The 16,688-nt window shown below is 43.2% G+C and overlaps 1 protein-coding gene across 12 annotated transcripts in view; it reads right to left on the reverse strand.

The window, feature by feature from the left end:
• Positions 1-15,637, reverse strand: part of PARD3 (par-3 family cell polarity regulator) — a 613,817-nt gene extending 598,180 nt beyond the window's left edge. For 8 of the 12 annotated variants that reach the window (XM_056519476.1, XM_056519478.1, XM_056519469.1 and 5 more), the window contains exon 1: positions 15,335-15,636. In XM_056519476.1, the coding sequence (XP_056375451.1) occupies positions 15,335-15,454 (120 nt within the window). In that variant the 5' untranslated portion in view covers positions 15,455-15,636. Of the gene's footprint in view, positions 1-15,334 lie in introns of all 12 variants that reach the window. The other 4 variants (XM_056519477.1, XM_056519471.1, XM_056519475.1 and 1 more) reach the window with 2 other exon arrangements.
• Between the last annotated feature and the right edge of the window lie 1,051 nt (positions 15,638-16,688).

Raw genomic sequence — 16,688 nt, forward strand, 5'->3', positions numbered from 1 at the left:
TATATAATATATATATAATATATATATAATATATATATATATAATATATATATATATAATATATATATTATATATAATATATATTATATATATATATATATATATATATATATATATATATATATATATATATATATATATATATATATATATATAATCTTAATCCTTCCAGTACTTAACTGCTGTATACTACAGAGGAAATTCTTTTCTTTTTGGATTTCTTTTCTGTCACGACCACAGTGCTGTCTGCCGACACCTCTGTCAGGAACTGTCCAGAGCAGGAGAAAATCCCCATAGCAAACCTATGCTGCTCTGGACAGTTCTTAAAATAGACAGACAGAGGTGTCAGCAGAGAGAACTGTGGCCATGATAAAAAAAAAAAAAAAAAAAAAAAAAGAAATCCAAAAAGAAAAGAACTTCCTCTGTAGTATACAGCCGCTAATAAGTACTGGAAGGTTTAAGAATTTTTAATAGAAATTATTTACAAATCTATTTAACTTTCTGGCACCAGTTGATTTAAAAAAAAATAAAAATAAAAAAAGTTTTCCCACCGGAGTACCCCTGTAAAGGCCCTTCTGTCAGAGGTACATGTTGGATGGACTTGTCAATGTATGCAACTGCATAAGCCTATGGGAACTCTTATCACTGGGGTGACTGGGTCCTATAAACATTTTTATACAAGCGGAGCTCTCCAAGCACTTTTACCTAGCATAGGAGAGAAAGCCAAACAGCAGAACAAAGAAAAAAAAAAAAAAGATTTAATAATAATAATTAGAGATGAGCGAACTTACAGTAAATTCGATTCATCACGAACTTCTCGGCTCGGCAGTTGATGACTTTTCCTGCATAAAGGAGTTCAGCTTTCAGGTGCTCGGGTGGGCTGGAAAAGGTGGATACAGTCCTAGGAAAGAGTCTCCTAGGAATGTATCTACCTTTTCCAGCCCCCCGGAGCACCTGAAAGCTGAACTAATTTACGCAGGAAAAGTCATCAACTGCCGAGCCGAGAAGTTTGTGACGAATCGAATTTACTGTAAGTTCGCTCATCTCTAATAATAATAATAATAATAATATTAATGATAAATTAATAATAATAAAAAACATATGGTGCACTTTAAGAGCAAATACTGACGTACCAAATTCATTATAAAATCGATTATAATAAGATTATTCCTTACGACCAAGGATTAATAGAAATCATTCTTCCTTCTTCTATAATTACCAATTACGGGAAAATATTCATGAAGAATCCTACTATGAATATTCCAATTGCAGCCGTTCACTTATAGAGTCTGAGCATAAAGACAACCAGACAGCTACGTATTTAACACTTGAGGAGCTGCGGACACAACGTACAAGTCAGCACTTTCTGTCATTTTCTCGGCAGATGTATAATCTATCGGCAAACGCCGCGATATTACAATGCGTCTGACACAGAACAGGCTGGATACTGGACGCACGGAAAGTGCTGAGCGAGCAGAATGCAGATTATTCACCTTCTCCTGCCCTAGTCAGTCTGCAGTCTACTGTATGACAGCGAGCAAAGCCGGCGAGAAACCACACAACTCCAAGTCGAGGAAATTATACAAACTGTGCAAAACTACAACTCCCAGCATGCTCGGACAGCCGTTGGCTGTCCGAGCATGCTGGGAGTTGTAGTTTTGCAACAAGTGGAGGTTCACAGTTTGGAGAGCACTGTTACAGACAAAGACACATAGTAAAAAGGTGACGCCATCGGAAACCATGTGACCCCCATCGCCATTACTCATGCAGACAACATTCTAAAAGGTAAATGGGCCCCGAAGTCTAACTCTGCTAGCAAAACCCCTTTCCCGTAATCCAATAACAATACAATAACTTCCCATATCGGTGACCACACTGTATATATATATATATACACACACACACACACACACGTATGAAACAAGCTGTGGTCACTGGTAATTCCTTGTAACACAACAGATCAACCTACGATACAAACGGGAAGTGGCAGTATACCGCCAGATCATTGCATAAGGCCTCGAAACACCACAAGGTACCCGAATTGGGGTTGAGGGAAATTAAAAAATCCCCAAAAGGAGGACAAAAAAAAAAAAAAATCCCTTACAGAGACACCAATCATAAAATGCAACCTTTATTGCTCAATTAAAAGGGTATGTAGAAATAGGGAATTCTGACAAGGGTTTATCAAGCCCTGCATTATCACACACTTTAGCAATATTCAAATTTTTTAATTTTAACAGACAATGCCACCGACATGTTTTGCTCCAAATAGCTTCATCAGAGGTCTGGACGTATGGCTGATATACTTGAAAAATTATGTGTAGGATTTTTATCCGTAGTAAATTCATTCTGTTGAGGAAATGCCATAGATGGCATGCAAAAGGTGAATTTCAAGGCCCACCTGCATGAAATCCACAGCAAAAAATAAAAAAAATAAAAAATACCATAACAGGAGCCAATTCACAGCCTTCTGGAGTGTATTCACATGGGTTTGATTTTGTTGTGCAAAATTTCTGCAGCAAATCTTCTGCAAACAAAGGACAGAATAACACCAAAGTGTCCAACCGATATTTTGCTCCATTTTTCCAGGAAATGCAAAAAGAAAAGTTAAAAATAGTATTAAAATCTCCAATTGCAGATTAAAGGTATTCTATAACAACTCATTGCTCGTGGGCTCATTGCAAAATTTTGCCTAGAGTTGAGCGAACTTACAGTAAATTGGCTCATAGCGAACATCGCAGCTCGGCTGTTGATTACTTTAGTCTGCATAAATCAGTTCAGCTTTCCAAGGGCTCTGGTTGCCTGGAAAAGTCCGGGATGACAGTCTTAGGTCTCCTAGGTCTGTATCCACCTCTTCCAGGCAACTGGAACCCTTGGAAAGCTGAACTAATTTACGCAGACTAAAGTAATCAACGGCCGAGCTGCGAGGTTGGCTACGAGCCAATTTACTGTAAGTTCGCTCAACTCAAATTTTGACTCTGAACCCACCACCTCCATTAAAGGGGTACTCTGCCCCTATCCAAAGGATAGGGGATAAGATGTTAGATCGCCGCGGTCCCGCTGCTGGGGACTCCGGGGATCGCTGCTGCAGCACCGCGCTATCATTACTGCGCAGAGCGAGATCGCTCTGCACGTAATGACGGGCAATACAGGGGCCGGAGCAGCGTGACGGCATTGTTCCGCCCCTCGTGATGTCACGGCCCGCCCCCGTCAATACAAGTCTATGGGAGGGGGCGTGTCGGTCATCACAAGCTCGCTCTGCGCAGTAATGATAGCGGGGTGCTGCAGCGGCGATCCCCGGGGTCCCCAGCAGTGGGACCGCGGCGATCTAACATCTTATCCCCTATCCTTTGGATAAGGGATAAGATGCCAGGGGCGGAGTACTCCTTTAAAGTCAATGTGGAAACCCCATAACAAGTCCCCAAACAATCCCTTACCACCCCCGCCCAAACAATTTGTTAAACATCTAAATTACTTGTCTACTACTGTATTCTGTTTTGGATAATTTCAATGCAAACAGTTTACAGCTGCAGCCGACTACATCATAGAAAAAACAGCACAGGAGGGGGTTCTCCCGAAATCACCAAAACAACTGGTAAAAGGCTTTTCCAGAATGATGACGATTTGGCTGGTTATCAGGCATTGAGCTCATGATCTACAGAGGCTTCCATAAAAGCAGATTGGACCGCCTGGATTGTTTTTTTGGAGTTTTGCAGAGCATAGCACTAAGGCTATGCTAACACGTTCCGTAATTGCAGCGGAATGTCCAGTCGAAAAATTTCTGGCAGACACTCTGCAGACAGCGCTAGGACCGCACGGACACGCGAAGTCTCCATAGACGGCAATGCATTGCCGAACAGATGCAGCAGAGATAATTGACATAAATTTTATCTGCACAGGCCAAAATTTCCAAAAAAAAGTTGGTTCCGTTGCCATAAAACAATGGGACTCTGCTGCAACATCATTTCTAAGCAATTTTTCGGCCGGATTCAGCCGTGTGAACAAAGCCTAAAAAGGCACAATTTCTAATTTAGTAAAGACCCTGTATATAACAGCTTTCTTTCAAGCTATTGTAAAACTACGACACCCATCAGGCTGAGATTTATCAAATCCTGTCCAGGGGAAAAGTTGCCCAGTTGCCCATAGCAACCAATCAGATCAGTTTCATTTTGCAGAGGCCTATATAAAAATGAAAGAAGCGATCTGATTGGTTGCTATGGGCAACTTCTCCTCTGGACAGGTTTTGATAAATCTCAACCCTAATGTCTGTCTAGACCAGTGGTCTCCAACCTGCGGACCTCCAGATGTTGCAAAACCACAACTCCCAGCATGCCCGGACAGCCGTTGGCTGTCCGGGCATGCTGGGAATTGTGGTTTTGCAACATCTGGAGGTCCGCAGGTAGGAGACCACTGGTCTAGACATTAAAGATGTCCTGGCACCGATACTGAACATTTACACAAGTACTTGTAATTGTGCAAAATGTCCCCGATACCTAATCTGATAACTGCCGGCAGGTATCATGGAGGCTACTGAACTATGCAGCGTGCTCAGTACTTGAGCAGGCCTTATGGCAGGGACCTGAGGCTAATGCCAAACATCACTGATTGGGATTAACCATGTAGACACCGCGATCAAAGTTGATTGTGGCATCTAAAATCACCACGGTGAAATCTCAGTGTCCAGAAAAAAAAAAGAAAAAAAAAAAAAAGGCTTTCCACTAAAAAAACAAAAAAAAAAAATAAACCCATGTCACATGACTGAAAAAAGGATCAGTAATATCGGTGTCGGCGGGTGTTTAAAATATAAATAAATAAATAAATAAAGAAAAGTATTGGTACTCATTCTCAGTCTTAGGGTACGTTCCCACCTGGCATATTTGCTGCTGCATATTTTATTTTCCCATTGAAGTCATTGAATGGGTAGGAAAATACGTAGCAGCAAATACGCCAGGTGGGAACGTACCCTTAAAAAAAAAAAAAAAAAATGGTATTGGGACAGCCCTACTAGACATGATGGGAGTTGTAGTTTTGCATCAGTTAATTGTAGATTTCCAACAGACTATTCCCTATAGCTGTGCATACAACATATACCGTGATACTGAATGCGCTAATGAAAAGAACAGATATAAAGGGATAGTTTTGGCTCCACCCACAAGATGGTTGTCTCCAAAGTGCAGGAGTGACTGTACAGAAGACGTAAGTAGATTAACAGGTATGCCAAGAATCTCTGAGTACGGGCAGCTCTACACCAACTAAGAGGATGCGTCATCTGTCGGGAGATCCGATTACACCACACAAAGCTATGTCGTCTCACACCTAGGGACGGTTCGGAAGAGTCTGAGAATATAAACCAAAAACATCCTATACTATCTACGGGATTAACCAATGACACATAATGTATAGGGCCAGCAAGCCAATAAACACATACTGGTGAAAAAAAGAAAATATAAAAAAGTGAAGCTTTTGCATATGTCAAAAATTCTTGAAAGTGAATAAGAAACCAGAGCCAAAATTCTTCCAAAAACTGCGCCACCTCTGTCTTCAGGTTGTGCATGGTATTGCAGCTTGTCTCCATTCACTTCAATACATCACATACAACCTGTGGACAGAGGTGGAACTATTTTTTGGAAGAAATTGGCTCTATTTTTTTTACAACCCCTCCTGTCCACTACTAAAGCGACATAACACGAGCCCTGATGCCCTATTACATAAGTAGTATCGACGCATTAGTATATAAGACACAAACTAGGTACAGAGTGACTTTACACAGGGGTACTCCCCTGAAAAACATTTTTTTTGTTTTAAATCAACTGGTGCCAGAAAGTTAAACAGATTTGCATCTTACTTCTATTTAAAAATCTTAATCCTTCCAGTACTTATCAGCTGCTGTATGCTACAGAGGAAGTTCTTTTCTTTTTGAATTTCCTTTCAGTCTGACCACAGTGCTCTCTGCTGACACCTCTGTCCATGTCAAGAACTGTCCAGAGCAGGAGAGGTTTGCTATGGGGATTTGCTCCTACTCTGGACAATTCCTGACATGAACAGAGGTGGCAGCAGAGAGCACTGTGGTCAGACAGAAAATAAATCCAAAAAAGAAAAGAGCTTCCTCTGGAACATACAGCAGCTGATAAGTACTGGAAGGATTAAGATTTTTTTTAATAGAAGTAATTTACAAATCTGTTTAACTTTCTGGCCCCAGTTGATTAAAAAATAAAATGTTTTCCAATGGAGTACCTCTCGTTACGAGTTTAGCAGGCGACATGATCTTCTAGGAATTGCACCTAAGGTAAGTCGCACCTTTAGGGGTGATCACAGATTTCTGATCCTCAATCACAGATTTCATTTTAAGCGTATGGTGAATAAGGTTGGAAGGACTCGTAGGCGTAGGCGAGAAGTCAGGGATATTTCCCATAAACATGTTACTACAATACACAGAGAGGAAATAAGTGACTGCCAGACGCAGGCAGTACATATCCAGAGGAAATAGAGGATCAGAGTATATAAATCCGGGCTATTCTAGTTATTAAGGAGCACCAGGACACACGTTACATTACAACATGGATAAAAAAAAGCTGATACAACCCCAAAAAATGTATGTGTCACCTTTGTAGTGGACCTCCAGGAAATTCCATGATTTCACCAAGAGCTAATGCAGTGTTTCCCAACCAGGACACTTTGAGCTGTTGCAAAACTACAATTCCCAGCATGCTGTCCGGGCATGCTAAGAGTTGTAGTTTTGCAAGAGCTGAAAGGGCCCTGGTTGGGAAACGGTGCATGCACACTACGTTTTTGCAATACAGTTCCCGTATCAGGTTTTTGATGAAAAACGGATTCCTCAAAACCTGACTAAACTGTATCAAAATGTGTGTACAAATTTCAACCCGTATACAGTTTGAAAAATGATGTCCGGTTGCATCCATTTTTTAAGAAAAAAAACGTATACGATTTTAACTTTTCACTCCATTTTGAATAAAGTTTCACTTGTTTGATTGAAATTCCAAGAAAAAAACTGTGCAAAGTAAAAAACCGGATGGTGAAAACCGGATGGAACCGTACACACATACAGTTCTCTACAGTTCCCATTGACTCCAATGTTAAAAAGAAAACATATATACGGTTTAATACAGTTTTTCACTCGGACCAAAAAACGTGGTAGGCTATGGTATTGGGTACGGGGAAAAAAAAAAAAAAAAACGGACAAAACTGTATAAGATGTAAAACGGACTAAACCGGATGATGTGTTTCACATACAGTTTACAATGTTAAGTCAATGCATACGGTTTGCTATACGGTTCTGTACGGTTTTAACTTGAAACCGTATACGGGAACTGTATAGCAAAAACGTGGTGTGCATGCACCCAAACACTGATCTAATGTGTATGGTTGTCTCCTAACTAACTCCCCCATTTTTTCTCCTACTATATACAGAGGTGTCAGCAGAGAGCACTGTGGTCAGACAGCAAATGAAAGAAAAGCACTTTCTGTGGAGCATACAGCATCTAATAGTCTGGAGAAATGCGTATAAATTTTCCTTTTTTTATTTAAAAAAAAAAAAGCTTGTAATTATACCATACTGATGTCAAGTGTAAGGTATGGGGGTGGCATAGGGCAGCAGCCTGAAGCACTGAAGATATGACTAGGATTTACGGTTAGGCTGGGTTCACACCACGTTTTGTACCATACGGGAGCGCATACGGCAGGGGCAGCTGAAAACTTGCGCTCCTGTATGCCTTTGCATGCGGTCCCGTATGTAATTCATTTCAATGAGCTGACCGGAGTGAAATGCTGACTCCGGTAAGCTCATTTTTGCCCCGTATGCGGTTTTCCCACCGCACCTAAAATCGTAGTCAACCACGATTTTAGATCCGGTGGAAAACCGCATACAGGGCAAAGGTGAGCCGACCTGAGTCAGCGTTTTACTCCGGTCAGCTCATTGAAATGAATTACATACGGGACCGCATGCGAAGGCATACAGGAGCGCAAGTTTTCAGCTCCCCCTGCCGTATGCGCTCCCGTATGGTACAAAACGTGGTGTGAACCCAACCCAGCCTTATACAGCCAATATTTCCCTGCAACCTAAGATTACCATACACATTAGATTTCAGCAGAACAGTGCAATTGTATTAGCCTGTTCTGGCCATAACCAAAGAGCGCCATTGCATTGCAGGAATTCTGCTGCATCGCAGTGTAGGTAAGTAGATAGCGTTGTGACCCACAATTGGTTGTAAGAAATAGATAATTTGCGTTCACTTGTGTGCCCCATTCTCCCAGCTACAAGGTAGCACGATCCCCGCAGTGCATCATGGCGAATTCCAAGAGTAATTCCGTGGGAATATTCCGCTCGGAAATTACACAGCAGCAGATCTCATTGGTTTGAATGGGATTCTGCTGCACCATGCACAGGGCGGAATTTCCATGGCGGAAATATCTGCAGCAAAAATCCCAATTTTGGTGTTTGCAGAAACCACGAACATGTTCGTGGTTTCTTCAAATACAGTTTGGAGATGTATTGCCATCTATGGAGCTGATGCATTTCCAAGTGGTCCTAGTGCCGGCAGAACATGCAAATTGGCAAAAGTCCATCCGGGTTTTCCGAGCAGACATTCTGCAAATGTTGTACTGCGGGAACAAAGCCTAAATTGTATGGCCACCTTAAAGGGGTACTCTGCCCCTAGCCATCTTATCACCTATACAAAAGGGCATGGGTCCCACCGCTGGCTGTGGCACACCAGTGCCGGATGACTGGCGATGCAGCGCAGGAGGCTCGTGACGTCGTCGTCCCCGACATCACCAAGGGGAGCTGGCTGTTGGAGGAGATGGGGTGTGTGTTTGGTCGTGACGTCAGGAGCCTCCAGTGCCGCAGGCAGCGTTCAGAACAAAGGTCAGGTGCTGCAGGGCGATCGCGGACCACCCCGATCAGACATCTTATCCCCTATCCTTTAGATAGGGGATAAGATGTCCAGGGGTGGAGTACCCCTTTAAGATGAGATCAAGTGAAGGAATATGAGTACCCTCTGAAGACATACAAGTTGTTGTCCTAAAAGCGGATTAGTATTGACCACATCACCCGCGCCGTCCCTGTGAGGTGAACATACCAGACCCAGTGCAGAAAATACTAACCAGACGGCGCTCACAAAGTTACTGACACCGTCACATGTCTGGGACTTACAACACTTCTGGGACTCCTAAGAATCTCACAGCCGGCCAATCCGTAAGCATTTTATCACAACGTCAAGCCTTTTTACTACATTTCACGTGTCTTATTGCCTCACTATTTTCATAGATTGCAGAATGAATTTACTATAAACATGGAGGATAAACAGAACCAGGCAACAGTAGGAAGGACTACAATGATATCTGTGCAACCTACACCGGGAATAGGAGGATACGTTTTTAAAGTGTTTCCTAATTGTCAGAGGAATGTCCAAAATTGTCATACGTCGGGGTCTGGGTCTTCAGACCCCCACGATCATAAGAATGAGCAGGGAAAAGCGTGCGGCCGTGCACTTCAATCTGCAGCCAGACAGGCTCTAATATGTCTATGATGCCCGGTTAGAGCCAAGGAGTGAAGTGCACATCCGTGAGCTTCTTCTTACTGCTCATTCTAGCAATTGGTGGCGCTCAAGACAGACACTTGTCTGAAACCAGCACCCGGTACATCAAATTTGGCTATGTTCCCCCGGCAGAATGACCGTGAGGAATTCCGGATGAATCTTCCACACAGACATTCCGCAGCAGCAGAGTCCAATTGATTTCGATGGGATTCTGCTGTTCTGTTCAAAAGACAGAATTTCCGTGGCAGCAACATTTATCGCAGAAACCTCGATTTCGGCATCCACAAAAACATTCAACCTGTTCAACGTTTTTACGGATTCCGCTTGGAAATGCATTGCTGTCTATCAAAAGACGTATTTTCGAGTGGTCCTAGCGTTGGCATGTTCTGCCCGCACTCCGCTGTCTGTGGAATATCCACAGACATTTCAACGTGTGAACATAGCCTTAGGGTGCGCGTTCACACTACAGAATCTCCACTCGCTGAATTCTGAGAGCGGAGATTCCGCCTGGCGGCCGCCACCATGGTTATTTCGGCGCTAGAGCCGTCACCATTGACGGCTATGCAGTGCTCGCAGAATCCGCGCAAAGAATGAACATGTTCTTTCTTTACGCAAAACAATTTCAGCTGCGAAATTGACCGCTGCGGAAATTCCTCAGTGTGAATGAGTCTCTCAGAGACCCATTCACACTAATGTTATGTTCACACTGCCGAATTCCGCTCGTGAAATTCCGCGAGCATTCCGTAGTGTGAACCCACCCTTACAGGGACCAGTCACGATAGGCTGAAGATAATTAGGAGCTTTATTTAGGGATAGACATTGCGTTTGGAAGGATACATTGCTTCTTTAGGTCCTAAACCTGAAAAAGAAAAGATGTACCATGCGAAGCGGATTGTCTATCCGTTAGATGTCAACGGTCCTTATCTTCAGCCTTCCTTGACCGGTCCCTGTAATTTGGTGTACCGCCGTATGGCACCAGACAAGGATCCATTGATGCTCCGCTTCTTTGGTTAAGGATCTCCTACACTCCGCTGCCTCTCCGGGTCCTATGTTCCCAGCTAGAGTTGAGCAAACTTACAGTAAATTGGCTCATAGCGAACCTCGCAGCTCGGCTGTTGATTACTTTAGTCTGTGCAAATCAGTTCAGCTTTCCAAGGGTTCTGGTTGTCTAGAAAAGTCCGGGATGACAGTATTAGGTCTCCTAGGTCTGTATCCACCTTTTCCAGGCAACTGGAACCCTTGGAAAGCTGAATTGATTTGCACAGACTAAAAGTAATCAACAGCCGAGCTGCGAGGTTCGCTACGAGCCAATTTACTGCAAGTTTACTCAACTCTATTCGTAGCGTAACACAACGAGCCTGGAGAAATGTGCGATGTGCGTTTTTCCTGGCTCTGCGTTACGAGACCTGGACAAAATCATAACGTAAATCAAATGTTTCCCAACCAGAGTGCCTCCAGCTGCTGCAAACCTACTCCCAGCAAGTTAGTTTTTTACCAGCTGGAGAAACACTGGTTGGGAAACACAGATATAACCTGATTCAACCTGCAGACCTCCAGATGTTGCAAAACTAAAACTCCCAGCATGCCCGGACAGCCAACGGCTGTCCGAGCATGCTGGGAGTTGTAGTTTTGCAACATCTGCAGGTTGAAGACCACTGGTCTATGGGTTTGTCCAGGTCTCAGACAATTAGCAGTGCACTTCTATCCCTGCTCGTTCTTGTGATTGTTCAGGGTCTCGATAAAAACTTTTGACATGTCAAAAGTTTTTTTTTTTTTTTTTTTTTTTATTGACAGGTTCACATTTATTCCATACACTAAGACGACGTTTTATGTTCTGCTTTGAAGTATACAGATCACTTAAAGGATTTACCTCCGAGGAGTGGGAATTCTTACACCAAGCTGCAAAACCAAAAAAAGAAAAAGAAGAACATAGACTGAAAAACTGAGACCCTGAGCTAATATCCCAACACTGCCTCCAGCTAATTCTTTTCCATGACCCCTTGTATCTATCTCCTGTAGTTTGCACAATTCCAGCTGCTAAAGAGGTATCCAACTGCATAAAGTGACAGCATATCACTAGGACGTGTCACTACTTTATTATCAGTGGGGGGTCTGATCTCACAATGATGGCCATGATAATTGAGCACTATACCTACGTAGACTCGGGTCACGTCAGCGTTTATGTTCTCCACTTTTCTTTTAATCTGCTCCACTCAGACATTAAAATAATGGAAGAGAACAGATCCCACTGATATCAATGGGGCATTTTTATCATCAGTTCATATCAGTTTACATCAGTTCAGTTTGGTGTTCATTTTTTGAGCTGTCCCTAAAAGAAAACAGCAGAAAAAAAGAAAAAAAGCAGTGTGCAAGAGGTGTGTGGCTCCTGTATGAACCCAAAAGTGGGTCCTATGTTTGGAACCAGTTGGTTTGTGAGTGTGTCTGTAGAACATGCATGTATATAGTGAACATGTGCTTAATATGGCGGTGTGGTAATATATGGGGGTGGTGCGTCCTGTACCTGGGGGAGAAGCAGCTGACAAAATAGCAACAGGTAAAAAGACAAATGGATATAAACTCAAAACTGATACAAATGGTGTTATAATAATATGTGTGTGTGTGTGTGTGTGTGTGTGTGTGTGTGTGTGTGTGTGATATATATATATATATATATTTTTTTTTTTCATATTAGGGTTCGACAGATATCGATTTTTTGGGGCCGATACCGATAATCTGTCACCTTTCAGGCCGATAGCCGATAACTTATACCGGAATATGGGTATAAGTTATCGGCTGTTTCAAACCCCCCCCGGCGGGGCAGAAGCCGTTGCAGATCATTGATTTAAAGCGGGCACTTTAAATCAATGAACTGCAGCAGCTTTTGCGGTGCCAGAGATCGCCGCCCGCTTCTCTACCCCTGCCTGTCCTACGTCTAACCACCACAGTTGCCTCATCGCCTCCCCCCCATCCTCTGCCCACATACTGCCGCCCCATTGCCTCCCCACCATCCTCTGCCCACATACTGCCGCCGCCCCATCCCCTCCCCCCATCCCCAGTGTTATAATTACCTGTCCCGGGGGTCCGTGATCCCTCTGGCTCCGTCGGTGTCCTGCGCTGTCACTGTGCGCACTGACGGTGACGTCGCGTTGGTGACGTCACTCGTCATTACGCAGCGCACAGCAATAGCGCAGGAGCCAGAAGGATCGCGGACCCCCGGGAACAGGTAATTATAACACCGGGGATAGGGGGAGGGGATGGGGCGGCGGCGGTATGTGGGCAGAGGATGGTGGGGCCGCGATGGGGCGGCGATGGTCATCTCTGGTTGCGGGGCATTATTGGCATGGTAACTGCCGATACCAATAATGTCCAAAATCGCAATTATCAGCCGATAATATCAGCTAAACCGATAATCGGTCGATCCCTTATATATATATATATATATATATATATATATATATATATATATATGTGGACAGTTTACATCACTTTTTTATCCCTTTATACTTCAACTACATGAATGGATCCTAGCTGAACAGATGTGGAACACTGATGTGAACTAAGGCTACGTTAACAATGTCGCCAAGCTCTGTCCTGTTAAGGGTCCGTTTGGCGTCCAAGAAGCTAAACGGACTCTTCTCCTTGGACAACATCAGGTCCTGACAGATCCCATTGACTTGAATGGCATCAGTCATGCGTTTTTTTTTCCTCCGCTCAACTCCCATTCTTACGATGGAGCTCCCTTTAGCAGAGCACGGCGGCAATGTGAACGTAGCCTTATCCTGCAGAGCTGCGTCCCCACCAAGAGAACCATGGCTGGCCTCACATCAACAGGTATGGCTGGGGCATCGCTGAGCATGTGACCCAGCACCGAACCAGCATTTCATTTCGGTTTGGAACTTTGGGCCCTAAAGGTCACAGTTCCGCGATCATTAGGGGTTTGTTCACAAAGGAAATAAAAAGGGCGGTTTTTCTAGGAGACAACATGTTGCATAAAGAAAACCCTGCTCCCACTGACTTCAATAGGAGCCAGGGAAACCGCGCCAAAATAAAGTGACAGGTCACTTCTTTTGGGTCATGGGTCAGCCCTAAAGCTTCAATGGAAGCTTCCAGGCTGGGCCACCTGCGGCTCTTTACGTAGCATCTAGAAATGAGCGAATTTACAGTAAATTTGATTTGTCACAAACTTCTCGGCTCAGCAGTTGATGAATTTTCCTGCATAAAATTAGTTCAGCTTTCCGCTGCTCCGGTGGGCTGGAAAAGGTGGATACAGTCCTAGGAAAGAGTCTCCTAGGACTGTATTAACTTTTTCCAGCCCACCGGAGCACCGGAAAGCTGAACTAATTTATGCAGGAAAAGTCATCAACTGCCGAGCCGAGAAGTTTGTAACGAATCGAATTTACTGTAAGTTTGCTCATCTCTAGTAGCATTGTCTTGGCCCATGTAAACATACCATAAGAGGGTTATCCTAATTTTAGAAAGTGACGCCCCGCCCCCCCCTATCCACAGGAAAAATAGGGGATAGAGAGCCGATCCTGGGGGTCAAACCAATCCTCTGAATAAGAGCGATGTTGCGATGCTTTGCCAGCTGTCCATTCATTTTCTATGGGGCTTAGGAGCATTGCCAAGCCCAGCAATGTTTAAAAGCCCCATAGAGCAATGTTTTCCAACCAGTATGAATCCAACTGTTGCAAAACTACAACTCCCAGCATGCCCGGACAGCCGAAGGCTGTCCGGGCATGCTGGGAGTTGTAGTTTTTCAACAACTGTAGGCACATTGGTTTGGAAACAATGCCACAGAGCAGTGGTCTTCAACCTGCGGACCTCCAGATGTTGCAAAACTACAACTCCCAGCATGCCTGGACAGTCCGGGCATGCTGGGAGTTGTAGTTTTGCAACATCTGGAGGTCCGCAGGTTGAAGACCACTGCCATAGAGAATCAATAGTGTGACCGGCAGAGCGCTGCTCCATTTTTCCTGTCAGATCCTGATGCAATTACCAGCAAAGGTTTTGCATGACAGTGTGAACAGGGTCTTAGTTGTATCTAGAAAACAATGTTTCACTTTGTCTTTTGTAATCATTGTAACGTGTTATCCCAATATTTATGTCGGTGCTCCCCAGCTGTTGCAAAACCACAATTCCCACCATGTCCAGACAGAGCATGATGCGAAATGTAGTTTTGCAACAGCTGGAGGGCATTGGCGTACAGCAAGCACAGAAGTCACTGGTCTGAAGCTCTAGATATGGTCAATGGCGTGCTGCATTGGTAGGTCACATGACAGCGCCACACACAACAGTGCAGTAAGTCATGCAACATGTCACTGACTGCAACCATTTGTCTATTCAGAAAAAAAAAAAGTTGCATGCCTAAAAACTTTGCTAAAATATAGAGGCGTAACAATTGCGCAGACATGGAGGGTAATGTAAACTGCGGATTGTAAACACTGAACTGAAAGCAATGAAGAAGACTAGTGTGTATGAGCCTGAAGCAAGTCTCCCTGAGGATCAGTGCAACAGCTCAGCCTCCTCCTGTGCCATCACACAGCCATGGCACAACCATCACAGTGCCCACTGGGAGAACAGGGCACACAGCAGAGTTTAGTGCAGATGACACAGGCAGTATCCCCCCCTACAAGATCAAAGAGTGGGGTGCTCCAGGCAGAAAAACTCACTCGACGGGCTGGACCACCCCTGAATTATAGGGGGGAACTTTTTATCCTCACATCCCAGACATGAAACAAGTGTCCCCGGTGACTAACCCCTTCTCTCCCGGCCTCACTCACCTTGGCTATGGCCTTCTTGTACCTGGTCACCGCTTGCTGGATGAGGCTTGAAACTTTCAAGTTGCCGTCCCCACAGGGCACAACCACCCGGGTCCTCCCGAAGCTCACCGTCACCTTCATACTGCCGCCCGGGGAGTTAGCGGGATGCCGCCTTGTTCTCCCCGCGCTCCCTAGCCTAAGGGGTTAATCCAGGGTTCCGGTCTTTCCCTCCGTATCCTCCGGTGTATGCGGGGCCTGCAGTCGCCGCCTCCTCCTCTCCTGCACGTGAACGCGCAGCTCCTCCCACCTCTTACCAGCAGGATTGTGTGACCGCCGCTGGGCGCAACCAACAGAACTGGGAGCGCTCCGCGTCTTCACCAATCAGCGCCGGCTACATGTGAGGGACGGGTCTGTCTGCCAAACAGATGGTCAGACCGGATGTAGTCCCGCCCCTAAATCCTCGGATTCTATTGTCATTGGTTTGCGGGAATTTCCTAATCTGAATTGTGGCTGCGCTGCCGAAACTATTAATTCATCAATAATCTCATTGTATTATAATCCTGACACATGACGGGATGAGGCTGTGTCTATACATTATCTGTATCTTCACATTATCTGTATCTATTCATTATCTTTATGTATCTATTCTATGTATTGCATTATCTATATCTATATATTATTTATATCTATACATTATATCTATATATGATCTGTGTCTATATATTATATCTATATATTATCTGTGTCTATACATTATCTTTATGTATCTATTCTATGTATTGCATTATCTATATCTATATATTATTTATATCTATACATTATATCTATATATGATCTGTGTCTATATATTATATCTATATATTATCTGTGTCTATACATTATCTTTATGTATCTATTCTATGTATTACATTATCTATATCTATATATTATTTATATCTATACATTATATCTATATATGATCTGTGTCTATACATTATATCTATATATTATCTGTGTCTATATATTATCTTTCTGTATCTATTCTATGTATTACATTATCTATATCTATACATTATTATATCTATACATTATATCTATATATTATCTGTGTCTATATATTATCTTTCTGTATCTATTCTATGTATTACATTATCTATATCTATACATTATTATATCTATACATTATATCTATATATGATCTGTGTCTATACATTATATCTATATATTATCTGTGTCTATATATTATCTTTCTGTATCTATTCTATGTATTACATTATCTATATCTATACATTATAATATCTATACATTATATCTATATATGATCTGTGTCTATACATTATATCTATATATGATCTGTGTCTATATATTATCTTTCTGTATCTATTCTATGTATTAC

Source organism: Hyla sarda, chromosome 5 (assembly GCF_029499605.1).
Source record: "Hyla sarda isolate aHylSar1 chromosome 5, aHylSar1.hap1, whole genome shotgun sequence".
Classification (NCBI taxonomy): domain Eukaryota; kingdom Metazoa; phylum Chordata; class Amphibia; order Anura; family Hylidae; genus Hyla; species Hyla sarda.